Source organism: Neofelis nebulosa, chromosome 17 (genome assembly GCF_028018385.1).
Source record: "Neofelis nebulosa isolate mNeoNeb1 chromosome 17, mNeoNeb1.pri, whole genome shotgun sequence".
NCBI classification, from domain to species: Eukaryota; Metazoa; Chordata; class Mammalia; order Carnivora; family Felidae; genus Neofelis; species Neofelis nebulosa.
The window spans coordinates 7,496,139-7,522,464 of NC_080798.1; the positions used below are offsets into that span (position 1 = coordinate 7,496,139).

Consider the following 26,326-nt stretch of genomic DNA (forward strand, 5'->3'; position numbering starts at 1 on the left):
ATCCAGTGTGTCCCAAAGCCCCCAGGTAAATAGACACTCTTATCAGGCAGGACATTCTGAAGACTTAGAGATGCCTTCTAGGAGTTGAGGACAAAACCAGATTTGTCTTTGACTAAGGCTAAATTCATTATTACAGAAGTCTGTTTCTGGAACTCATCTAGCTCCACAAATGGGACTGGCCAAAAGTTGTTATACTGCTGTTTGTATAGAGAGAAAATATTTGGGTTGCTGGGGTGGCTCAGTCAGCTAAGCATCTGACTTCAGCTCAGGTCATGATCTCAAGGTTTGTGGGTTCGAGCCCTGCGCTGACAGCTCAGAACCTGGAGTCAGCTTCGGATTCTGTGTCTCCCTCTTTCTCTGCCCCTCGCCTGCTTGTGTGCTCTCTCTCTCTCTCTCAAAAATAATAAATAAACATAAAAATAAAGTATTACTTCTCTGAGGGAGAATATAATGTACATAATATAAACACCTACTATATATATATATATATATATATATATATATATATATATACAGAGAGAGAGAGAGAGAAAATGTTGAAAGAAGCGAAATACTCACAAATGGGGTATGGGTTGAACAAACCAATTCATGGCCAATTCAGTGGAATAGTACATGGTCATGAACAATGAACAATGAAGATACAGAAGGAAGGGTTTCATGAGCTAAGGGCAGAAAAACAACTTCATGTGTTTTCTGGGGGCATCACTTACAATCAAATACCAAGAGGGACCAATTGAAGAATTTCAATGGTAAGTAATATATTATTTTCATATTAAAACAAACCCAGATGTGTTTTGCAGTAGGCTGCAAATATTCATATGGGTTTTTAGAAAACAGTAGGAGACTTCAGAGATATTGAATGGACCACTAGATACCCTAAGGTGTATATTCACCTGTCTCTGACTAAAGTTGGGTTTAACATTGGAGAAGCCCAAACAAAGGATATTTAATGGTGTGATACCACCTAGGTAAAAATATACATGTGTGCATGAGTATGTATGACATATCATATAACATGTAACATATCAAAACTGAAAAGTTTCAGACAAAAAACGCTGGATATCTCTCCAGGTGGTCAAACCATTACAGGTGATCTTTTTTTCAATATATGAAATTTATTGTCAAATTGGTTTCCATACAACACCCAGTGCTCATCCCAAAAGGTGCCCTCCTCAATACCCATCCCCCACCCTCCCCTCCCTCCCACCCCCCATCAACCCTCAGTTTGTTCTCAGTTTTTAAGAGTCTCTTATGCTTTGGCTCTCTCCCACTCTAACCTCTTTTTTTTTTTTTTCCTTCCCCTCCTCCATGGGTTTCTGTTAAGTTTCTCAGGATCCACATAAGAGTGAAAACATATGGTATCTGTCTTTCCCTGTATGGCTTATTTCACTTAGCATCACACTCTCCAGTTCCATCCACGTTGCTACAAAAGGCCATATTTCGTTCTTTCTCATTGCCATGTAGTACTCCATTGTGCATATAAACCACAATTTCTTTATCCATTCATCGGTTGATGGACATTTAGGCTCTTTCCATCATTTGGGCATTGTTGAGAGTGCTGCTATAAACATTGGGGCACAAGTGCCCCTATGCATCAGTACTCCTGTATCCCTTGGGTAAATTCCTAGCAGTGCTACTGCTGGGTCATAGGGTAGGTCTATTTTTAATTTTCTGAGGAACCTCCACACTGTTTTCCAGAGCGGCTGCACCAGTTTGCATTCCCACCAACAGTGCAAGAGGGTTCCCATCTCTCCACATCCTCGCCAGCATCTGTAGTCTCCTGATTTGTTCATTTTGGCCACTCTGACTGGTGTGAGGTGATATCTGAGTGTGGTTTACAGGTGATTTTTTAATAGTATTAATCCAATTAGGCTAAATAGTTATGTATTTTATTTATAAAGATTTTTTATTTACTTATATTTTTCTTTATATTTATTTACAAATGTAAACATGTATGCTTGCATAAATATTTATATGTATATTTAGATAAATAATTATCTGTTTATTTATCATAAATATGAATATATTTACAAAGGTATATTTAGAGGGGCTCCTGGGTAGCTCAGTCAGTTAAGCATCTGACTTCGGCTCAGGTCATGATCTCGCGGTTTTGGAGTTCAAGCCCCGCCCCCCCCACCCCGCCCCGTCAGGCTCTGTGCTGACAGATCAGAGCCAGGAGTCTGCTTCAGATTCTGTGTCTCCCTCTCTGTCTGCACCTCCCCCAGTCATGCTCTGTGTCTCACTGTCTCTCAAAAGTGAATAAACATTGAAAAAAAATTACAAAAGAAAGTCTGATGTCTTCTATTTATTGTGCTTTTTGGTATTTTCCAGTTTTCCTAAAAGTAGCATAAGGTGTTTTTGTTGTTGTTGTTGTTGTAACCAGGGTAGAATAGTATTAAAAAATTTTTTTAAACTAAGGTGGATAAATAATAAGCTACAGCCACCATAAAGTCATTCAGATAACATCCAACTCCCCAGCCCCGCCTGTGCTGTGGTTCAGAGTCCATCCTGGGACGCAGAGGGGGATGGGGACCAGCAGCCCAGGGCTGGAGAAACAGGTCCGTGAAGGGGCAGAGGAGGCTGCCCGATCCCTGGAGAGACACCTAGCCCAGGAGAACCTGAGCAACCCATGGACCTTTCCAGACCCCGATGCAGACATTGGAGGGAGCTGGTTCTCCTAGGTAAGAAAGCTGAACCCACAGGACAGGGGAGGGGTAGAGGAGAGGTGGGCAGGAGTGACACCAGGACTTTCATGAGCTCACACACCTGGGCATATCGCGCCCATAGACACTCTCTCTGTCTCTCTTTCTCTCTCACACACACACAGTGTTCATCCCCATCTGTACCCAGGAGTGATGAACTTGGACCCCCACACGCACTTGCTAGAAATGACCTCCTCTGTGTGTCAACCTGTCCCGACCCCTTTCCCCACCTCTCCAGCTGGACCTCTTCCCAACCACTCTTTCCCCCCAGGACCCTCTGAGCCCCCCTGACAGGGACAACTATCATGCCTCACTGGCCACCCTGGGTCCTGTCCTCAAACACCATCAGTGTCCTCACCTGGAGGCCTGAAGCTGGGGGTCTCAGGTGTCTTTGCCCCCTCCATGGATTCAAGGTTTAGGGTACACAGAGAGTGGATCTCCGTGTCTTAGGTGATGACAGATCCCCACCCACATGAATGCACTCCACTGAACTTAGATGCTAAGTCAAAGACGTGTGTAGACAGTCTTGGGGAACTTAATGTACCCAGATATCACCCGAGCTCATACACTGGGTTCTGCCTCATGATAAGGGATGCTGCGATGTGGCGGTGGCTGAGACAGCCCCCCTGGAGCCCAGAGTCCAGTGTGAGATGTAGATCTATCTCCAGATTCTGATGACCCAGAGTGATGGGGACAGGGATGAGGGGATCCAGGAGGCTGGGGGAGCCCCAAGGGGCTGCCTGACCCAGACCGACAAGGAGGGGACATCAAAGCTGAGAACAGAGGGATGAGTAGAAGTGAGTAGAGAGACAAGGGGGGGGGCGGACATGAAGAGGAGGGAGCAGGGATCAGTGTGCCAGAAATGGGGAACAGCAGGTGTGAAAGCCTGAAGTCAGGAAAGAAGGTGGTGTATCAAGAAAGCTCTCTATGTCTGGGGCACACAGTGTAGATACTGCGTCCTTCTGATAAATGAATGCACGAATGCATGCATGAAGGAATGACTGACTGAATAAGGGGGTTCATGGGGGAAGTGGGGTAGGGTGGGTGTGATCCGAAAAGAAGCTAGATGAATCATACAGACCAGGTCTCTCAAAGGGTGTCTCATAAACCATGCTGAGTGTGAAATTTATCTATAGAGTGCTGGGGAGTCATGGAAGGTACCTGAGCATGGAGAGAGCAGGGTCACATCTGAGACTTTATAAAGATCCACGTAACTGTCATTTGAGGATGGGTTGGAGACTGAGTATCCAAGGAGGAAGCCAGGCTGGAAGAGGGTGAGGAAGAAAGGGGCTGAGGGGATGGGAAAGAGGAGACAGGCTGGGGAGTTAGAAACCCTTGGTGTGCTCACCAGCGTCCCTGGTGATCATTGCCTGGACAGTGTAAATCAATCTTCTCTCTCTCTTTCTCTCTCTCTCTCTCTCTCTCTCTCTCTCTCTCATTCTCTCTCTCTCATTCTCTCTCTCTCCTCTCCCTGTCTTTCTCTCTCTCTCTTCTTTCTCTCTCTCTCTTTCTCTCTCTTTTGCTCTCTCTTTCTCTCTCTTTCTTTCTCTTTTGCTCTCTCTTTCTCTCTTCTCTCTCTCTCTTCTCTCTCTCCTCTCTCTCTCTTTCTCTCATTCTCTCTCTCATTCTCTCTCTCTCTCCTCTCCCTGTCTTTCTCTCTCTTTCTCTTCTTTCTCTCTCTCTCTTCTCTCTCTCCTCTCTCTTCTCTCTCTCTCTCATTCTCTCTCTCTCATTCTCTCTCTCTCCTCTCCCTGTCTTTCTCTCTCTCTCTCTTCTTTCTCTCTCTCTCTCTCTCTTTCTCTCTCTTTTGCTCTCTCTTTCTCTCTCTTCTCTCTCTATTTCTCTCTTTCTCTCTCTTTCCCTCTCTCTCTCTCCTCTCTCTCTCTTTCTCTCTCTTCTCTCTCTTTTGCTCTCTCTTTCTCTCTCTTTCTTTCTCTTTTGCTCTCTCTTTCTCTCTTCTCTCTCTCTCTCCTCTCTCTCCTCTCTCTCTCTTTCTCTCATTCTCTCTCTCATTCTCTCTCTCTCTCCTCTCCCTGTCTTTCTCTCTCTTTCTCTTCTTTCTCTCTCTCTCTCCTCTCTCTCTCCTCTCTCTCTCCTCTCTCTCTTCTCTTTCTCTCTTTCTCTCTCTCTCATGTATGTGTGTTTTGTTTGTCTTCTTCAGCCAGTCTACTGGCCTGTGGGACCCGCCAAGCCTACAGCCAAATCTCCATAGACCCAGAATCACTCTTAGGAATCAAGGGATTTCGGACCATCCTGGTCCTCCAGAATGTCACCCAGGATGTTCAAGAATACAGCTGGCACCGAGGCGCAAATGACACTGCGGAAAATATGATTGTCAGCTACAAACCTCCCTCCGAAACCTGGCAGTCTGGGCCCATGTTCAGTGGACGGGAGAATGTGACCAGGACAGGTAGCCTGGTGATCAGGAGGTCTGCATTAAATGACACAGGGAATTATACCGCGAGGGTGGACTTTGGCAACAGGACCGAGAAAGCAACAGGCTGCCTCAGTATTCAAGGTGAGTTGGCAGGTGGTGAGGTTCCTTGAAGATCATAGTGTCCAAGTGTCTCCACCCCTGGGTGACACTGGAAGGCCTGGCAGATGGTAGCCTAGCTTCTCCTGCAGAAATGGGTCACTCATTCCCATCAAGGGTCCTGTTTCACGGTCAGGGTGTCAGTTATCTACTGCTGTGTAATAAACAGCAGCTTCAAACAGCATCCATTCATTATCATGCTCTCCTGTGGGTCAGAAGTCCAGGCGAGCGCTGTGCTCTGAGACACACAAGGTGTTGACCCGGGGCTGTGTTCTCATGTATGGCTCTGTCCACTGGCATTTCGCATCATGGCTGTTTGCTTCTTCAGGGTCAGCCGAATTCTCTCCCCATGGTCTGCTAAGCAGGAGTCTTAAGTAACAAAAGGTAATGTTCAGACTGACAGCCCATCACTTTTGCTTTATTACCTAGGTTAGAAGAAAGTCACGGGTTTCACCCAAATCTGAAGAAAGGGGATTATACAGGCTGGAGATCATGGGGCCATCTTGGAATTCTGTCTACCACAGACAGTTCCTGGGGGCACCACAGGGCTGGAGGGGAGAGTGTGGATTTGAAGACAGGAAGTCCTGTGTTTATCTCTGACTGTGTATATGTTGCATGGCCCTGAGCCTTTGTCTTCCCTCTGTGGTGTCCTCAGTTTCCTCATCTGTAGAATGGGGCTAGTATCTACCATTGTCTGTTGTAAAATTAAATGGAATATTTGTCAAGTGAATGGGACTCAGATAATGGGAAAAGTTATTATGGAGAGTCCAAATGCTAGCTGTCACTCTGAATTCTACCCATGGCTCCTCAGATGGGGGTGTTCTGGTTTTAGGGTCAGAGTTCAGAAACAACCATTAGGTCACATGCCCATGCCAAGAACTCACCATTATTGCAATGGATGCCACAGGGATGGCTCAGTGCATAGGACAGTGGGCTCAGGCTAGTGCCCACACATCAACCACTCATGCCTACACCTTACTTCTCTGTCCCTCTCAGTTCCAGGGCTGCTCTCCTGCCAAGACCCCAGTTCCCACCTTACAACTTATGGCTTCTCCCCAAACCTAAAATTCCCCTTAGAGAGAAGCAGAGCTTGGAGAGGCAGACCCCACCCTTAATGTCTCCTTTCTGCTTCCCCCAGAGTTGGAAAATAAGCCAGACATCTGGGCTAACGCCAGCTCTGTGGTAGAATATATGGATCCTGTAGCCGCCATTTGCTATACCAATGCCACCAATGTCAACTGGTATGTGGAGTACACACAGGTATCCAGCAATGACCGGATGACAATCTCCCCGGACCTCAAGACCCTCATCATCCACAGGGTCAGCCGCTATGACAAAACACTTCAGTGTGAAACAGAAAGCATTCCAGAGTTTCCTTGGAGAAGTAAACCTCTCTCTCTCTCCGTGGACTGTGAGTGGTCTGGGGTCACAGGAGTGATGCCAGGGGTAGGCCCAGGGCCTCCCAGAGATGTAGCAATGAAACAGAACTGAAAAGTGGGAGCACCATAAGCCAGCCTGTAGCCAGCTGGATCTGGGTTTGAATCTCAGCTTTTTGGACTCAGAATCACCCTCACTGCACAGAAGGACCTGCTATTCAAGATGGGAACCCAATCCCCACTCCCCAGATTAGAAATAGTATGACTTTGTTCAGATCTGGCTTTTGTAAAGAGGGGCCTGATTACAACTAATAGTTTCTTTTTCGTTTTATTTATTTTTGAGACAGAGAGACAGAGCACGAGTGAGGAGGGGCAGTGAGAGAGGGAGACACAGAATCCAAAGCAGGCTCCAGGCTCTAAGCTGTCAGCACAGAGCCCAATGCAGGGCTCAAACTCACAAGCTGTGAGATCATGACCTGAGCCGAAGTCGGATGCCCAACAGGCTGAGCCACCCAGGTGCCCCACAACTAATAGTTTCTTGAAAATGACATTCAATGGGGTGCCTGGGTGGTTCAGTTAGTTGAGTATCTGACTTTGGCTCGGTCGTCATCTCGCAGTTCATGAGTTCAAGCCCAGCATCGGGCTCTGTGCTGACAGCTCAGAGCCTGGACCCTGCTTCTGATTCTGTGTCTCCCTCTCTCTCTGTCCCTCCCCTGCTCATGCTGTCTTTCTCTGTCTCTCAAAAATAAATAAATGTTAAAAACATTCAATTTATTAAATTTTCAGATCCCAGGTTCCCTTGAGCCTTTTACATCCAATGATCTTTTTATTCCGGTTTTCTAAATTTAGCAAAATTGCCTTCACTTTTCCTTTTACTCACATTGAACTGCTCTCTCAAACAGTTTGATTTTAAAACTCAATGACACATTTCATACATTCTCTTTTCTGCATGACCCTCTTTGGTCGTCCACCAGGGCAAGTACGCAGCCCAGCCAGACCTCCCCAAAATCTCAAACAGGTCTGGTAAAACCTAGGACATTGACTTATAAATACAATGAGCCTTGGGTCTTACAATGAGCCTGGGACCTTTCACCTTGACCAAACTGTTTCACATCTCTCAACTGCGAAAAAGCACAAATCTTGAACAGTTTTCACATCTAACTCCGGAACCATGTGGAGTCTGTCAGATTTCCTAACAAGCATGCTGTGGCAATCATGTGAAGAAAGTGGTCACAGAACAGATAGCTTCTGACCTCTGTACATGGCTTACTGGTCAGAGGCTTGCAACCAAGAGCCAGGACCCTTGGCCTGTAGCTGCTCGGGGAGATTCCTCCCGGGCCATAGGGGGAATTGGCTTTGTCCCTTCGTGGGTCAGTAGGGGACTACGGAATCCCTAGTCCTCTCTTTTCATCTGTAAAATTGATCACAAGGGTTGTTATGGGAATGAAGCCAATGTGTCAGCCTGTAAAAGAGTCTGGCTTGCAGGGGGCCTGTTGTACGGTTTCTACTCTATCCCTGTTTTACTCTGATGTGAAGGGCAATCACAGGGCTGGCTCATAGTAGGTGCAGGTAACGGAAAACATTATAATTATAGTTGTTTTTGGCACAGGCGCCTTGCATGTGTTGGCTCTAGGGGATGTTTGGGGTGCAGAGTGGGGGCACCTGCTGGTCGGCGGGGGAGGGGGGGCTGCATGCGGGTTGAGGGAAAGAGACAGGATCCCGAGGGGTCAGAAATACGGTTCTGAGACTTTTGCCTTGTCTCTGCAGATGGGCCAGACAACGTGCAGCTGAGAACCAGTCACAGCATCTTAAATGGCATCTTGTCTGCTGAGATCGGCTCCCAAGTACACATGGAGTGTAACGCCATTTCCCGACCCAGTCCCAAGTACCACTGGACCCACAACGGCTCCCTCCTGAGCCTCTCAGGGGCAAAAATCATCCTCCCAAGTCTGGCCTGGGAGCAGATGGGCAGATACAGATGCATCGTGGAGAACCCCATGACTCAGCTGGCCATGTACAGGGAATTTCAGATCCAGGTGCATAGATCGGGTGAGTACAGCAGCCCCCCTCTGGGGCTCATGCCCCACAAATAACTCCCACTTCCATGCTTTTGCCTCCGTAGTGCCCGTCATCAGAAATGCCGTCTCCACCTTACAATGCCATGCCCACGACGGTTGGGTAAAACCCCCATCCTCTGAGTTCTAAGTCTGAAGCTACCCCCTGTCTGAAGCCCTCAGGGACCTCAGATCAGAGCAAGGGTGAGCTCCAGGGAGATATGGCCAGCCAACATTTACTGAGCACCCTACTAGCTATGTGACCCTCACAGTCTCCCTTCAGAGCAAGTGACTGTTTTTAACACCACCTCCATTGTACAGGTGAGAAAACTGAGCTATGGGAAGTTTAAGTGCTTTATTCAAGGTTCCAGCTCCAATCAGCAGAGGAGGCAGAGTTCAACTTCTGGCAGTCTGACCTTAGAGCCTGTGCCCTGTTTTGTTGGACTGCCTTGAAATGAGGCGGGGTGGGGGAGCGGTGGTGGTGTAAGGGAAACAGAGATCTGTTGTGGGCGTGGTGTCTGGAACTTGGCTTGGGAATCAATCTGTAAATGGGAAGAGCACCTCTCTGAGCCTCAGCGTCCCCATCTGTAGTGTCAAGATAATAAAGGTCCCTGTATGACAGGGCTTCTGGCAGAATTCTGGCAGAATTAAATCAGACAGTGCACGAGAAGCAATCAGTCTGGCTCATCCCACAAGCACAACTCAATGTGAGCTGGAGATATTTATTCTGGTCTCTCCACGCTATTTACTAATCACCTGCTATGCACCAGACATGACTGACAAACGTGCACAATTATGCACTGATTCATAGCTTTCTACTCCGCTGGACCGTGAGCTTTAGGAGGACAGAGCCTGGGAGAACTCTTTGCTCACCATTTGCCTCCATTGCTTAACATGGTGCCTGGCACGTAGTTGGTGTTCAGTGACTATCTGTGCAATGAGTTAATGACCCTGTGTAACCAGCACCTCTGACCCTGTCACTCTCTACCACCTTGAGCGGGTTTATTCTTTTCCACAGCACTTCCTGCCACCTGCGATGATATTAGACATCTCTTTGCTTAATTGTCAACTGTCCACTTGCCAGCTGGAATGTTAGCCCCATGAGGGCAGGAAGGGTTTTTGTTGTTGTTGTTGTGCACTGCTGAATCCCTAGCACCTAGAACAGTGCCTTGTACACAACAAATGTTGATAAATTTCTGAAGAATGAATGTGTGAGTGAGCAAGGTGTTGAGTGATGGTGTTCCTAACCCCCATGTATCCTCTTCTCCAGACCACAGTCATGTTGTGAACAGAGGCTTCTACATCTCAGGAGCCAAAGTGGTGTGGCTCATCGTGATAACAGTCCTTAGCAGCGTCTATCTCTGCGGAATCCTGATCTATATGTTGATCAGCCATCTCTCCACCAGGTGCCTGTTGCCCTGGGTCAAGGGTGGGGTGCTGGCTGGGGACTGGGTCTCAAGAGCACTGCCCTAAGAGTGAGAGGCAGAGCCAGAAGGGAGAAGGGGCAGGCCAGGAACTGGTTGTCAGGAATCATCTGGGGCAGACAGAGAGGTCGAGGACCAGAAGCCACTAGCAAAGAGGGAGAGCGTAGAGGTGGTCATGCCTCCAAAGACCAATGGGGTTTCACCCAATGACTTCAGCCCATTTCCTTTGTGTTTACGATGTCGATATGGAGGCCCATCTAGAGGGGCAGCTGTGAGAACGAGCGGGGTGGGTGCCGAGCATCCAGCATGAGCCTGGTACATGGTAGTCACTAGTTAGCAAGTGAAGCTGGGGAAACAGTCAACTATGCAGAGGAGGAGACTGGGCAGAGGGAAGGTTCTGATCTGGGTTCAAATCCCAGCTCTGCCTCTAGCCTGCTGGGTGGCCATGAGTAGATCACATTCCCCTCAGGTCCTCTTAGCCCACCTGGAGCATGTGAAGGGGAACGTCTGCCCTGAAGGTAATGCGGGGGCTAGAACTTACCTGGGAGGATGAAGCAGTCAGCAGCATTCTCAGTATAGAGTAGACCAGAATTTGTCGACCTCAGCACTATCAATATTTGGAGCCAGAAAATTATTTCAGGTGGGGATGGGGTATATGGCTATCCTGCACACTGCACCATGTTGAGCAACATCGCTGGCCTCTACCCACTTGGTATCTGTAGCAATTACCTCCACCACTCTAAGCGTAGACAACCAAAAATGACTCTAGGCATGAGAAAGGTCCCAAGGAGGTGCCTGGGTGGCTCAGTAGGCTAAGCATCCGACTTTGGCTCAGGTCATGATCTTGCGGTCCGTGGGTTTGAGCCCCACGTCGGGCTCTGTGCTGACAGCTTGCAGCCTGGAGCCCTGCTTCGGGTTCTGTGTCTCCCCCTCTCTCTCTCTGCCCCTCCCCTGCTCGTGCTCTGTCTCTCTCTGTCTCTCTCAAAAAAAAAAAAAAAAAAAAAGAGGGGCGCCTGGGTGGCTCAGTCGGTTGGGTGACCGACTTCGGCTCAGGTCGTGATCTCGCGGTCCGTGAGTTCGAGCCCCGCATCGGGCTCTGTGCTGACAGCTCAGAGCCTGGAGCCTGTTTCGGATTCTGTGTCTCCCTCTCTCTCTGCCCCTCCCCCATTCATGCTCTGTCTCTCTCTGTCTCTGAAATGAATAAACATTAAAAAAATTTTTTTAAATAAAAAAAAAAGAGAGAAAAGAAAAACCTTTAAAAAAGAAAAGAAAAGGTCTCAAGGAGAGCAAAATTATCTTGATTGAGAACCACTGAGGCATGATGGAGATGATGGTGATGTTAATGCCGTGGTGACAATGGGTTTGATGGTAATGATGGTGGCAGTGGTGGCCGTGACCACAGTGAAGATGATTGTGGTGGTATCGACCGAGGTGATGATGACGATTTTAGAAGACACATTCTTTTTTCAAATCATTTACTTTTTCGATATGGAACCTCTCTGTGATCATTACGTGGTCTCTGTATCACGAAGCTTGCAGTTATCGACCATCAGTGTGACAACCCATTTGTGCTTTAGTTTGCCGTGTGTAAAATGGGTGTAATACTGACATTGACCTCATAGGGATATCTGTGCTCAGGCTTTTTTTTTTTTTAATTTTTTTTTTAACGTTTATTTATTTTTGAGACAGAGAGAGACAGAGAGCATCAACGGGGGAGGGTCAGAGAGAGGGAGACACAGAATCCGAAACAGGCTCCAGGCTCTGAGCTGTCAGCACAGAGCCCGACGCGGGGCTCGAACTCACGGACCGAGAGATCATGACCTGAGCCGAAGTCGGCCGCTTAACCGACTGAGCCACCCAGGCACCCCTGTGCTCAGGCTTTTTGATTTTAGCCATTCTAGCCGATGTGATAGGGCATCTCATTGTGATGAATTTTCGTCTCCCTGATGTGCAGTAGGGTTGACCAGCTTTCCTGTACTTGCTGGCCATTTGGATCTCTTGTGAAATATATGGCTGCGTCTTTTCCCCCATTTTAACAGTTAGGTTATTGTGTTATTAACTGGTAATAATTCTTTATATATGCTAGGTTCAAGCCCCTTTTCAGAGATATATATTTTTCTTTCTCCCAGTTTATGGCTTGTCTTTTCATTTTCTTAATCATGCCTTTTGATGAACAGAAGTGTTTAATAATATATATATTATATTTCTGTCGGACAGCATTGCTCCAGGAGAAAATCTAGGAGAATATTTATGCATATGCATAGATTTCTTATAGGACATTCAAAATAGTAAGCATTATGTATATATTTACATATATATATGCTTACTATTATGTATATATATTACTTACTTACTATTACTACTTACTATTACTTACTATTATGTATATATATTACTTACTTACTATTACTATTAGCATATATAATGCTTACTATTTTATATATATATATATATATATATGTATATATATATATATATACACACACACACACACACATAATGCTTACTATTATGTATATATATTACTTACTATTACTTACTACTTACTATTACTATATATATATTACTTACTTACTATTAGCATATATATAATGCTTACTATTATATACACACACACACACACACACACACACATAATGCTTACTATTTTGGATGCCCTATAAAAAATCTATGCACATGCATAAATATACTCCTAAATTTTCTTCTGGAGCAGTGCTGTCCAATAGAAATATAATGCAAAGCAAACACGTAATTTCAAAATTCTAGTAGCTATAATAAAAAAAACTAAAAAGAAACTGCCATGAAAAAATGCTCAACTCGGGGCACCTGGGTGGCTCAGTCGGTTAAGCGTCCGACTTCAGCCAGGTCACGATCTCGCGGTCCGTGAGTTCGAGCCCCGCGTCGGGCTCTGGGCTGATGGCTCGGAGCCTGGAGCCTGCTTCCGCTTCTGTGTCTCCCTCTCTCTCTGCCCCTCCCCCGTTCATGCTCTGTCTCTCTCTGTCCCAAAAATAAAAATAAAAAACGTTGAAAAAAAAATTTAAAAAAAAAAAAAAAAAAAAGAAAAAATGCTCAACATCACTCATCATCAGAGAAATACAAATGAAATTACTTTTAATAATAGTCTAAAAGAACCAGTATATCCAAAGTATTATCATTCCAACAGGTAACCAATATGAAAAATTGTTAATGGGATCTTTTATCTTTTTTTTTTTTTTTTTTGCATACTAAGTGTAGCACCTCTCCAGGGCCATGTGCGGCTAGTGGTTACCATATTGGGCAGCACAATAATAAAATATTTATAGTTTTCACTTTTACTTTTAGGTTTACGATTCATTTCAGACTAATTTTTTGCATGTGATGTGAAAAAGGGGTCAAGTTTCATTGTTTCTAAACCTTGACCTACTTGTTCTCCCACTACTTGTTGAAAAGTCCCTCCTCTCCCAACTGAATTGACTTGGTGCTGTTCAACTGACCATATACACACACTCTGTTTACGGACTTGATTCCGTTCTACACCACAGTGTCTTGATTACTCTAGCTTTATAGTAAAGTCTGATTTCTCCAACCGTGTTCTTCCTTCACTAGATTGTTTTGCTATTCTAGGTCCCTTGCATTTCTATATAAATTTCTCACCATGAGCTTACAGGTAGGCTTCTCATCCCTATTTCACAGAGTAGGAAACTGAGGCACAGAAAGGCAGGGATTGGTCTGTCGCTTACTTGGTAAAGGCACAACATATGACTTTGCACTTGAAATACTCTGTTTACAAAGCTTGTGTTCTTTCTGTCGTACTCACAGCTCATCACCTGGAAGGCTTCTAAGTCTACAGGAATTGGCCCCTGACTTTTTCTTTGCCCTTCAGGGGCCAAGATCTCTCAAGCCAGGGCGGGGTCTCAGCAGTCTCTCATTTGTGAATCCTGATCTCTGAGTACTCAATACTAGGGGCCACCTGTTCCTGTGGGCAGCAAGTCTCTGTCTGGTGAAAGTTGAGTGTTGCGTAATGGAGCTCTTCTTCCTCCCGTAAGGAGGGGGTGGCGGCATCTGGGGGAAGGCTGCCTGCCCAGGCTTCAATCAGGAGACCCTGCGTGAAGGAAGAGAAAAGGGAGTCAGAACCAAACAGTGGGGGATAGAGTGAGGCAGAGAATACCCAGGAGAGAAGTCCATAAATTCCTTCATCCATTCATCTCACATACATTTTTGTGGAATTCCCTCCATTCATACTTTCCTCAAATATTTAATACATAGCACTTTATTTGATGCTTGTGAATCTCATTAATTTGCCACAACAACCCCATAAGGAAGATATTATTATTGTCTTCATTTTATCGATACGAAAACTGAGGGTGAACCAAGAAAACAGCGTGCTCAAAGTCCCCGGTGAAACCAGGATCCAGCCCAAGTCCTTTCTGATCCCAAAGCCTGGTGTCCTACTGAGGCCCCCTGTGTAAGAGGCCCTAAGCTGGGTGCTGCATATACTGTAATGAGTACAAGAGATGTAGGCACTGACCTCTTGCAGCTGACTCTTTAATCGAGGGAGGAGGCAAGAAGCAAGTTAAACAAGTAAGTATCTAATGGTGAATTATGATATAATGGACAGGAACTGGGTAAGAGAGAGAGAGAATTACAAAGCCTCAATTTGAGCGCAGCACCTGTCCTTAGGGAGTTCACAGTTTCGTGGACAGACAATCAGTCAAAGAAATTATGTCCCTACGACATAGGCAGAAAAATAGCCCCCCAAAGATGCCCACACCCTAATCCCCTAGGACCTATGAATGTGTTACCTTACATGGAAAAAGGGATTTTAAGGATGAAGTTAGATCAGGGATATTGAGATGGGAAGTTTGCCCTGGATTATTGGGGTGTGACCAATGTAATCACAGGAGTCTTTATCTTTACAATTAAAAGGAGGCAGAGAGGGACTTGAAGATGTTATACTCATGGCCTTGAAGACAGAGACCTGGGTCACGAACGAAGGGATACAGATGCTTCTGGAAAAAGCAAGAAAATGCCTTTCTCCCCTGGAGCCTCCAGAAGGAACTCGGTCCTGCCTGCCAACGCCTTGGTTTTAACCCAGTGAAAACTTGTGGACTTGGATTTGTGACCTCTGGAACTGTAAGATGATAAATGTATGCTGTTGGAAGCCACTAAATGTGTGCTGGTTCATGACAGCAGCATGCTGTCCCCGCCCTTGATGCTCTGCTGCTCCTCGCCCTTGATGAGAGAACACTTCAACGGAACGATTCCTGTTTTTGTTGATTGTTCAGAGTAAGAGTTACACACACACACACACACACACACACACACACACACAACCACTTCCTGACACCATTGTTACCAAGGCCTCTGCTTTGTGAAAGCCACATGGGCCCCTTTCAGTCCCCGCCTTCCTGGACTTTGCAACAACAGAAAGGTCATCCAACTGCTTGTCTTCCCTAAACAAAAGCGCTTCTTTTCTGGACTGCAAGGTGTGCATCAGCAGTCTCTTTGCTGCTTGCTTTGCATTTCCCTGACCCCTAAGTATTAGAGGGGCCCCGGATACCTCCAGCCCATTCTCTCCCTTGAACTGTAGACTTTGATCCAGTGGTGTACTTGAAATCCCCGTTCCCTCGTCCAAAACTCACACAGAACATATTCAAACGGAACTTCTCCTTTACTCCCCCAAATCTCTTCCTCCTACAACCTTCTCAAGCACGATGATTGGTGCCTCTGTTCTTCTGGCTGCCCACAGAAAACATCTAGGAGTCATCCTGGACCCCCTTCTGTCACTCATATCCCACCCTCAATCCATTAGCAAACTCCATTTAGCCTTAACCTCAGACTTCATCTGGAATGCAATCAAGCCCCACCCTCATGACATCTTGGTTCCAGCCACCATCATTTCCAGCCGGGAATGTTCCTCTAGCCTCCTTTTTAACTTCCCTGCCACACACAGTCTTTTTTGCACTTAGTGGCCAGAGGGATCTGTGAAAATGAAAGCTGGATTGTGTCCTTCTTCTGCTTCAACGCCTCCAGACATCCACAGTGGACTATGTGTGCAGACATGATTTACAAACACCCTGACTTCTTCAAACTCATGTCCCATTTCTTGGCACTTGCCTCTCTCTGTCTAATTACACAGACTTCCTGCTGGTCCTCCATTCACTGGTCTGCCTCCCATTTCTGAGCATTTGCACCTGCTGTTTCTTCTGCCCAGCATGCTCTTTGATCACAATAGATTGCAAACTCTTGAACCTCCTTCATGTCTTTGCTTAATCATCGCTAACACAAACCACAGGCCAAACCTATGGAATGGGAGAGAATATTTGCAAATCATATATGTGAAAATACCCAGGATATTATCCAGGATAATATCCATGATATATAAAGAACTCCTACAATTCAATAACAAAAAACCCCAAATAATTCAGTTTTTTAAATGGGTAAAAAAAAAAAAAACCCCACCTTGAATTAGACATTTCTCCAAAGAAGATATACAATGGCTAACAAGCCTATGCAAAGACACTCACCACTGCTAATCATTAGAGAGATGCAAATCAAAAGTACAGTGAGCTATCATCTCACATCCATGAGGAGTGAGATGATGCCCACTATAACAAGCAAAAAAAAAATGAAAAATAAAAAATAGCAAGTGTTGGCAAGGATATGGAAAAAATGAGCCCTTGTGCACTGTTGGTGGGAAAGTAAAATGATGCAGCCACTGTGGAAGACAGTATGGCAGTTTCTCAAAATTTAAAATGGAAACTCCCATGACCCAGCAATTCCACTTGTGAGTGTTTATCCCCCCAAATTGAAAGCAGGATCTCAAAAAGATATTTGCATGCCCATGTACATTGCAGCATTATTCACAAACTTAGCATCCATCTGCAGAAGAATGGATAAAGAAAATGTGCTATATACATTATTATATACAACAGGATATTATTCAGTCCTTGGAAAGAAGGACATCCTGTTACAGGCTACAACATGGATAAACCTTGAGCACATTATGCTAAGTGAAATAAGCCAGTCACAAAAATACAAAAACTGTGTGATTCCACTTCTGTGATGTATCTACGAAAGCCATCAAACCTACAGAAGCAGAAAGCAGAATGGTGGGTTTCAAGGGGCAGGAGTGTCAGGGGAAGTGGGTACTTGCTGTCCGATGGACACATACAGAGTTTGTTTTGCAAAACGAAAATGTTCTAGAAATCTGTTGCACAACTATTCACTTAAAAATGGCTAAGATGGTAAAGTTACCACAAAAAAATAAAGAACAGAAAAAACACAAGCCATCTCCCCAGCACCCCTGGTCTCTGTGCCCTTCACTTTCCCCCAAGTACACATCTGCCTTTCACATTGTAGTCACTTATTTGTTGTTTGATTGGTTGTTTATTTGGTTTGGTTGTATCCCTCTGTCTAGACTAATACTTCACGGAGCCCCAGATGAACAATTTTTTTTTTCAGAGATGAATCCCCAGCACCTGCAACCCCTCCCCTGTCACTTGGGAGGGGCTCAATAGCATTTCCCAAATGAATTAGTAAATAAAAGATACATGGTACTCTGCTCAAAACCCTCCAAAGACTTCCAGTCTGAATACAAATGAATGAAAAGCATGACATTTACATCAGAGCATGAAGGCTGAACAGGAATGAAGAAGTGGAAATGGGAAGGAAGAGCATTTGAGGAGAGAATAACAGTCCATGTAAACACCAGAGGCACAAATACCCTTGTTCAGAGGAGTCCAGTGTGGATGGAGTGGAAAGTAAGAGTGACTTTCTGAGCCAACTAGAGCCTAAGGCAGAAGAAAATACATATATATATATATATATATATATATATATATATATATATATATGTTTTTGTGTTTCTAAGTTTTTCACCCACATTAAAATAATTAAAATATTATTGCAAACTTGAAGAATCCATGTACTAAAACATTACTTTCAGTTTAAATATTTTATTTATACCCGAACCAGAATTTATGATAATTTTGCTTTCCTGGTTTTACTGGAAGCAAACGCAGAGAGGACATTTTCAAAATCAACCTCTCTGCTCCTTTCATTTTCAATTGAGAATACTGCCATGTTTGAGAATTTCTCTGGGTTCAGTTATGATCTTAGATAATTTTTTAATTTTTCTTTTGGAGAGAGAGAGAGTGCATGAGCAGGGGAGAGGGGCAGAGGGAGAAAGAGAGAATCCCAAGCAGGCTCCATGCCATCAGTGCAGAGTCCAACACGGGGCTCAATCTCACGAACTGTGAGATCACGACCTGAGGCACAATCGAGAGTCAGATGCTCAACCGACTGAGCCACCTAGGTGCCCCTTAAATAATTTTGAACTAACTTCAGTCTAGTGATCCTGTCATTGTTTAGATTTTTTAATATTTTACTCACCATGGATGTTTTGCCTTAATTTTGTTTTTTTAAAAATAGTACATGAAGGGGCGCCTGGGTGGCGCAGTCGGTTAAGCGTCCGACTTCAGCCAGGTCACGATCTCGCGGTCCGTGAGTTCGAGCCCCGCGTCAGGCTCTGGGCCGATGGCTCGGAGCCTGGAGCCTGTTTCCGATTCTGTGTCTCCCTCTCTCTCTGCCCCTCCCCCGTTCATGCTCTGTCTCTCTCTGTCCCAAAAAAATAAATAAAAAAACGTTGAAAAAAAAAAATTAAAAAAAAAAATAGTACATGAAAACATTATTTATCTGGATTATGGAGATTTTGGAGCACCTCCTTAAGTTTTGCATCTGGGGCAAGGGCCTTCTTCACTTCACCCTAACCCTAGTCCTTCTGGAGAGGTAGGTGCTCGAGAGGCCAGAATATGCAGGGCTGCAGGAGTTTGGACTCCTGAGGAGTTTGGACTTTATTCTCTAGGTCAGGGGTCCGCAAACTATGGCCCATGAATCACATATGGCCCACTGCCTGTGTTCGTAAATAAAGTTTTATTGGAACGCAGCTGTGCTCATTCATTTGCATATGGTTTATGGCTGTTTTCACTCTACAACAGCAGAGATGAGTGGTTACAACAGACTGTAAAGTGTGCAAAGCCAAAAGTATCTATCTGGCCCTTGATAGAAAAAGTTGCCAGCCTCTGCTTTAGACAATGGGGGCAAACAGGTGTTTAAATGCAGAGTAACTGGATAATGGTGGCTTTTATTTTTTTTTAATTTTTTTTAACGTTTATTTATTTTTGAGACAGAGAGAGAGCATGAACGGGGGAGGGTCACAGAGAGAGGGAGACACAGAATCTGAAACAGGCTCCAGGCTCTGAGCGGTCAGCACAGAGCCCGACGCGGGGCTCGAACTCACGGACTGTGAGATCATGACCTGAGCCGAAGTCGGACACTCAACCGACTGAGCCACCCAGGCGCCCCGATAATGGTGGCTTTTAGATGACTGCTTGGTGTAGGACAAGGAAGGTGAGAGGCAAGGAGATGAGGAGGTCCAGGAAAAAGATTCTGAATCCTTGGCAATGATGGGGGTCAAGATAGAGAGGGGGGGCGAAGCTAGCTGTCCTTAAGAGGAGAAATGGACAAGATGTGGTGAATTTGGGGCTGTAGGAAATACAAGGAGGAGAGACAGAAGGTGACTCCTGCATGCCTGACAGGAAAGAAAGAGGAGGGAGTGGTTGTGCTGTCCCAAAGATGGGGAATCCCCAAGGAGGAGGAGGAGGAGATAAGGAGAGGAACTTTGGCCATGCTCAGTAGAGCAATTCTAAATGCCATCCTGGGATAGGTATCCAGGCAGGATGCTTGATGGCAAGACGCCCAGGTCACTCACCTGAGACACTGACCTCGTGACAACGTTTGCACTCTCCATGCCTGTATTCTCGGTGCCCACTGAAGGCTTTGTCACTTTCTTCCTGTGGGATCTCACTCTGAAAGGAGAGACCAGAAAGCCTTTCAGTCTGGCCAGCTCAGCATGCTGTGGGCAGACTGACCCCCTCCTCCATTCTCTCTTAAGGGGCTGGAAGGGTGATGGAGGTGGGAGAGTGGTGATCCCATTCTAGAGACCTTAGTGTTGAGAATGCAGGCCTTCCTATCCTGGACAATGGGGACAGAGCTCTTTTTTTTTTTTAATTTTTTTCTTAATCTTTATTTATTTTTGAGAGAGAGACAGAGTGTGAGCAGGGGAGGAGCAGAGAGAGAGGGAGACACAGAATCTGAAGCAGGCTCCAGGCTCCCAGCTGTCAGCACAGAGCCCAACACGGGGCTCAAACCCACGGACCACGAGATCGTGACCTGAGCTGAAGTCGGATGCTTAACCAGCTGAGCCACCCAGGTGCCCCAAGAGTTCCATGACAGACTCACCCAGGTGCCATCGACCTCCTTCCTGCCCTTGCTTCAGATTCTTCACCCACCCAGGTCCCTCCATCCTGTGCTCGCCTGCCCTTCCCACCCAGGGCTATCCCTCCCTCCCCAGGGTCAATGCTCACAGGATGATGATGATGCAGAGAACCAGGAAGATCAGAGCCGTTGCACCTGCTCCCCCGACTGCCCCCAGCAGCCTTTCTGATAAAGGCCACGCTTTTCCTGCACACAGATTGAATTATTGGTGATTCCTCTCCAAGGACTTGGTATCTTCTCCCACTCCCTGTGGGACCCTAGATTTTTCCAGCCCCCCTGCCAGCCTCAAAACACAGGAACTTGGGGCTGGGGGAGGGGATTAGGGCCAGGTGAGTGAGGCCTACAGGGGCTGGATTGCAGCCTGTCTTTATTTAAAATGCAGTTACTTTGTTCATTGAGATATTTATTTTATGTTCATGTATATTTTTTTTAAAAAGACTGCGTTGCAGTCTTACTTCTATTACTGAGGTTTTTTGGCTTCTCCTTAAATTAAAAAAATTAATGTTTATTTTTGAGTGGGGGAGGGGCAAAGAGAGAGGGAGACGCAGAGTTCGAAGTGGGCTCCAGGCTCTGAGCTGTCAGCACAGAGTCTGACACAGGGCTCAAACCCAGGGACCATGAGATTATGACCTGAGCCCAAGTCAGACACTTAACTGACTGAGCCACGCAGGCACCCTGGCTTCTTCTTAAAGTTTGGGCACATGGTGGCCTCCTCCCTGTCCCACAAATCAAGGATCTTGTGTTCTCACCTGTGCAGGCCCCAGCCCCTCTCCTCCAAGACCCACCCCTTTCCCCTGGCTTCCCCTCTCAGCCTTCACCCCACCCTACAGCTGGGGTGTGGCTGGAAGAGGACAGTGATACTGGAGGTAGCAGGGAAAATCCAGGGGAGCACAGACCAGAGCTGACATCCCCTTTAAGGGTCAGGGGGCGCGGCTGGGGAGCCCCGGGGGTGGGGGGGGCAGGTGCTGTTGTTCTCCTCCAGCCACCCCCACAGATGCACTCACTCTGCAGCAAGAGGCTCAGGGAGACGTGCTGGGAGCCCACCGCGTTCTGAGCTCGGCACGTATATTCCCCTTCATCTCTCTCCTGTACCCGAGGCAGCTCCAGCACCCCCGGGTTCGGGCTGCACAGGGTCAGGTGCCCCTGGGCCCAGCTTAGCCTGGCAGGGGGGTTGCTGTTGACGACACAGACCAGGCGCAAGGACTGGTTCTCCAGGACTGAAAGAAATGAGCCATTCTCCAGGGCTGTGGGTGCTGGAGAAAAAGAGACTGAGGGTCAGAGAGACAAAAAGAGAGAAAGCAGAAGGATATGAAAAGAGACCGGATGAGGGGACGGGGAACAGAGGTCAATTGAAGTGCAGGAAAAGGCACACTTTCTCCCCTTGATGGTGGGAATGTGCACTTGTCCACCCTCCATGCAGGACAACTTGGCCGCATTTCTCAACTTGGAAAGAACATAAAAGCTACATTTTGCTTTTAGGAACTTACCCCACAGACATACATACACTTTGCTGTGAAAGGTGACACAAGATTACTTACTCATCATAGCATTTCGGTTAATACAGTAAAATGAACGCCATGATTTTCCATTAGTGGAAGACGCACACAGAAGCAGAACCCATCCACGTGAAGGAATACTGCGCAGTCACAGAGCAGAAGGAGGACCGTCTGTGCTACTGACGGCAAAGGGCCCCTTAGATCCTTAGCAAACACACTGAGGCTCAGAGCAGCCTCTGGACACGAGACACTTTCCGGGAGGGAACTGGACATCCGAGGCCGACTTTGCTGTGCGTTATGAATACGTGTCCGTGTGAGTAGATTAGCTGTTCAAAAGTACTCAGATAAACGGTTGGTAGGAAAATAAAAGGTGAGGGCGTCCGGAGGTGCATGATAAGGGGCAGTTCTGCCGGGCGAGTGTCGCCCTGTTCTTGCTCTCCTGATAACAGGGGGGAGGGCAGAAGTGGGGGAGGGAGGGGCCGAAGGGGACAGCTGCTCACAGGGCCATGGGGGCCGGGGAGGGGGAGGGCCTCTGGGGGACCCACAAGAGGGACCCGGCCCTGCCCTTGCTCCCTGCACCCTAGGAGGAGCCCCTATCCTACCTGTGCCGTTTTCTTGGAAGACAGCGACGGTCAAGTTCCACGGAGAATCTGGGACAGAAAGACATGGCAGGTTGGCGTCAACGGAGAGGGCTGGTGGACATTGGCCCTCAGTCCCCACGGGAGCTGCATAAATGGGAAGAGGGTGGAGATCCTCCTGACCCCCTCCCAGCCCACATGCCAGGACCCGACACCCAATGTCCCAGGCCCTGACCCCCCAGCCAACTGCCCTCAGGACCCCATCAGGGATCCGGGTGACCCTGGCCCGGTTCTCACAGGACACGTTGAGGTGAATGGTCCTCATTGTGGTCACTCCGGTCCCAGGCAAGGTCACCTGACAGGTGAGGTTGGTGCCGTGATCCTGCAGCCGTGGGGTGAGGGTGAGCACAGAGGAGAGGTGGGTCTTGGGGCCCAGGGAAGCGAGGACCGCTGACGTCCAGGAGAAGATGGGGGGTGTGCCCCACTCACAGGCCCAGGGCACAGAGCAGGTCAGGTTACTGGGGCGTCCAGACTCCAGGGTCCCCGAGATAAGGATGTCAGGTGTCTGGGTCAGGGCTGGGGGGAGATGGGGAGACACGGGGATCAGGAGGAGGGTCCGAGGTGCAGCCTTGAGAGAAGCCTCAAGCTTTGGTCCAGCCCCTGCCTCTGAGCCCCAACATGCATTACCCCCAGCCCCTCCCGGGTTGTCCTGGGACCCCCAACCTTCCCCTGTGGCTTCTCCCACAATCTGCTCTTTACCTGTCACACGCACGGAGACCTGGTCACGTGTGTAAGTATATCTCACAGAAGGCCCTCTCTCCACCCTGAAGACGTATGTCCCCGAGTCCCCTCTCCGTACATCTCTGATGTCCAGGGAGCAGTCGTAGTCCTGGGGGTTTCCGAGGAGGCGGAATCGGCCCTGGGACTCCTGCCGCACTTTTCCATCTGGGTTGTTTGTGGCCACTAGAACATCCTGTTGTACACCGGCCCCTTTCCGGAACCAGTAGCCGAGAGCTGGGGTAGACTCAGACCAGCCTTCCCGGGGATAGAAGCATCTGCAGGACACTCGCACACACAGGCCCTCCTGCCCCTTTGCGTCCTGCACTTGCAGCCAGTAATCCCCCTGTGGCCCCCTCCCGGCCCCCCTCTGGCCCTCGGCCCCCTCCCTCCCCCAGAGCAGGGCCAACAGCAGCAGAAGCATGTCTGGGCTTGGAGGTGCCGGGTCCCCGGGGAGCCTGTTTCTCCAGGTCTGTCTCTCAGAAGCTAAGAGCTGCAAGACTGAGAGGAGGCCCCGACAGGAAGGTGACAGTGATGTCAGAACAGCGGCCCTCGTCAGAGAAGGAACCTCGCACGCAGACGCTGTCAGGGCCGGGACAGCCCTTGGGAATCAGCCATCCACCACCGCATCTCCACTGCTGGGGATCCTGGGCCTAGAGGCCAGAGAGAGTGAGAGCCTCGCCCAAATTCACACCCTGTGCAGGGCTCGAGCCCCATCTCCCGCCTTCCTGCCAATGCCCCTCCCTTCTGGGGTCATTTTTTTGCAAAGTGAAAAAGGGTTCTTTTGGGCCAGACCACCTGAATCACAGGCTGTACATGTCTGTGGAACTCATGTGGGGACATAGGGACCTGAGAGATGGGGGAGGCCAGGGGTGGAGGTGTGAGGAGGTCAACTGTCCTCCCTCACTTGGAATCCACATGGTAGGCCTCCCCTCCCTGCTCATGAGACCACACACTAGCCCCAGGCACTGCCCTTGGAGTCACTGTCCAGCAAGGAAACAGTAGGTGTTGGTACCCAGAGCTCCCTGTGACAGGGGACACACAGGCAGAGGGAGGTGCTGTTCATAGGAAGGTTGGAGGTTGGAGGTTGTGTCCTAGGAAGACTGGGCACAGGGGACACTCAAGCAGGGGAGACAAAGATTCCAAGGACATTGAGGGGAGACTGACACAAAGGACACATGGGAAACTGAAGCTGTGGCTGTACACAGGGTGGTATGGGGGGAAGGGCAGAGGAAAAGGGACCAATTTTGAAAGGGGTAGAAACTTCCCCCTTTGTTGTGGCTGTCTGGGTGCCAGGACGATTTCTTCACCGCTGGTATCTCACCCTTTTTTCTATTGCTCCAGAGGGTGGCGGAGTCTGCCAACCTCTGGGGCTTTGCCCGTGAGGGCTCTGGTCCCAGGACTCAGGTGTGTAGGAGACACAGAGTGAGGAATGCCAGCTGGGTGTCATCCACTCTCCAGGTGGGGATGATTTGGTGAGAGAAGAGACGTGCACCTGAATTCACAGAAGGTTATGTTTAACTGTGTGGCTGGGGGCTGGGAGGAGGTTCTAGGAGGTTCTGGTGCCTCCTTCGACCTATGTTGGTTCTCTTGACACATTTGGGTGGGGGGAATATAAGATACAAAGAAGAGGCTCCAACAAGAACAACTCAGTGATTCATCACAAAATAGAAACAGAGCATTGCAGGCACCCTGGACCATCCCTTCGATCCCCATCCCTATTGCACACCCCACTCCTCCCAAAGGAGTCCTTGGACTCACTTTAATGCAGATTGTTCCCTTGCTTTTTTCTTCATGGTTTCATCACCCGAGCATGCTGCTTGTACTATGTAGTACTATGCTCATGTTTTTCTTAAGACTGTGTATGCACAGAGAACATTAGTCTGTTTTCTTCCATGCAACTTCATGAATCTTCCCCTCCCACGTTACCCCTGCCCTGAATCCTTACCCATAACCAGGGGCACAGTCAGCACTGGGGTCACTGAGAAGGGAAGGGGCAGGATTTTGGCATGCATAGGCACTCCTGCACCATCATAATTCCTGCAATGCTGCCACGTGTCACCCTGCAGCCCCATCCCCCTGTGCTGGACTACACACAGCAGGGTCAATTGCAGCCTCTCTATAGTCAGAAGGGTTGGGCCATGTCCAATATGTTTCCCATGGTCCCCAGTTTGCAAAGAAAAGCAGAAGAATGAGGGGCACCTGGGTGGCTCAGTCGGTTAAGTGTCCAACTTCGGCTCAGGTCATGATCTCGCGTTTTGTGAGTTCGAGCCCCGCGTCGGACTCTGTGCTGACAGCTCAGAGCCTGAAGCCTGCTTTGGATTCTGTGTCTCCCTCTTTCTCTGCCCCTCCCTGCTCATGCTCTGTCTCTTTCTGTCAAAAATAAATAAACATTTAAAAAAATTTTTAAAAAGAAGAAAAGCAGAAGAATGAGAAGGAGAGATACGGGGAAATCACAGAGAATCTAGCTGCGTGCAAAAGAGGAACTTATAACCCACAGGCCATCAGAGCTAGGAGGCCTTCTAGCCCCACTTCTTTGATTTTCAGAAGAAGACACTGAGGTCCAGAGTGGGCAAATGAATTGCCCAAATCATATGTGGGTGCCCTGTCTCATGCACCACTGTCTACACAGGGAGCTACTTAATCAATCTTTGTCAGACCAGAATTCATTGAGCTGGGAGATGAGTAGCTTATGTTAATCTGAGAGGGAAGAATTATCAACTTTTCCCATGAGATGGAGAGAAAATTTCATTCATTCATTCACTCATTCATTCAACAACCATTTACCTTATGCTTTCAGGTTTCCAGTAAAGGGGTGAATATGAGAGATGTAGCTCTTGTCTTTGAGGGGAGTAGCATCTCGCTGGGAGACAGATTCCTGACAATTCCAGTGTCACAGGTTAGGTAGCTGGGATGGGGGAGGTGAAGGCTAGGGATGGCTGAGGGGGATGGGTGGGGGGGGGACAGCGGGAGCTCTTGCCCTTTTGAACTGCAAAGTGGGTCCTCAGAGACAAGTTGACATGGTAGGGACTCTCAGGCAATCTCAAGGGATGTGAATTCCACAGGTGA

The 26,326-nt window shown here is 47.7% G+C and overlaps 2 protein-coding genes across 5 annotated transcripts; one reads left to right on the forward strand and one right to left on the reverse strand.

The window, feature by feature from the left end:
• The first annotated feature begins 2,532 nt into the window (after positions 1-2,532).
• Positions 2,533-15,498, forward strand: CEACAM18 (CEA cell adhesion molecule 18). 2 transcript variants are annotated; one of them, XM_058708434.1, is made up of 6 exons: positions 2,533-2,681; positions 4,864-5,220; positions 6,374-6,646; positions 8,379-8,660; positions 9,936-10,071; positions 14,995-15,498. In XM_058708434.1, exons 1-6 carry the CDS (start codon positions 2,630-2,632, stop codon positions 15,011-15,013), a joined length of 1,119 nt encoding a protein of 372 aa, XP_058564417.1. In that variant the 5' UTR covers positions 2,533-2,629; the 3' UTR covers positions 15,014-15,498. The 2 variants fall into 2 exon arrangements, with proteins under 2 accessions (XP_058564417.1, XP_058564418.1); XM_058708435.1 differs by lacking the exon at positions 4,864-5,220.
• LOC131499878 (sialic acid-binding Ig-like lectin 8) lies at positions 13,186-25,601 on the reverse strand. Of its 3 annotated transcripts, none has more exons than XM_058708414.1 (8): positions 25,460-25,592; positions 23,240-24,752; positions 22,778-23,056; positions 22,505-22,627; positions 21,411-21,659; positions 20,496-20,592; positions 19,841-19,937; positions 13,186-14,170 (listed from the first exon to the last, which is right to left on the reverse strand). In XM_058708414.1, the coding sequence occupies exons 2-8, from the start codon at positions 23,679-23,681 to the stop codon at positions 13,994-13,996; spliced, it is 1,464 nt and encodes a 487-aa protein (XP_058564397.1). In that variant the 5' UTR covers positions 23,682-24,752; positions 25,460-25,592; the 3' UTR covers positions 13,186-13,993. The 3 variants fall into 3 exon arrangements, with proteins under 3 accessions (XP_058564397.1, XP_058564398.1, XP_058564399.1); XM_058708415.1 differs by having other exon boundaries at positions 22,505-22,552; positions 25,460-25,587; XM_058708416.1 differs by having other exon boundaries at positions 14,028-14,170; positions 19,854-19,937; positions 25,460-25,601.
• Positions 25,602-26,326: the final 725 nt, after the last annotated feature.

What these genes read in the sequence shown, in the direction of transcription:
- CEACAM18 (XM_058708434.1), top strand. Translation starts at nt 2,630, where the DNA reads ATGGACCTTTCCAGACCCCGATGCAGACATTGGAGGGAGCTGGTTCTC. An exon ending in GAGGGAGCTGGTTCTCCTAG is followed by an intron (nt 2,682 to 4,863) that starts GTAAGAAAGCTG and finishes TGTCTTCTTCAG; the next exon opens with CCAGTCTACTGGCCTGTGGG. An exon ending in GATCCAGGTGCATAGATCGG is followed by an intron (nt 8,661 to 9,935) that starts GTGAGTACAGCA and finishes CCTCTTCTCCAG; the next exon opens with ACCACAGTCATGTTGTGAAC.
- LOC131499878 (XM_058708414.1), bottom strand. Translation starts at nt 23,681, where the DNA reads ATGCTTCTGCTGCTGTTGGCCCTGCTCTGGGGGAGGGAGGGGGCCGAG. An exon ending in CTTCCAAGAAAACGGCACAG is followed by an intron (nt 21,660 to 22,504) that starts GTAGGATAGGGG and finishes CTTTTTCTCCAG; the next exon opens with CACCCACAGCCCTGGAGAAT. An exon ending in CCTGAGCCTCTTGCTGCAGA is followed by an intron (nt 20,593 to 21,410) that starts GTGAGTGCATCT and finishes ATCTGTGTGCAG; the next exon opens with GAAAAGCGTGGCCTTTATCA.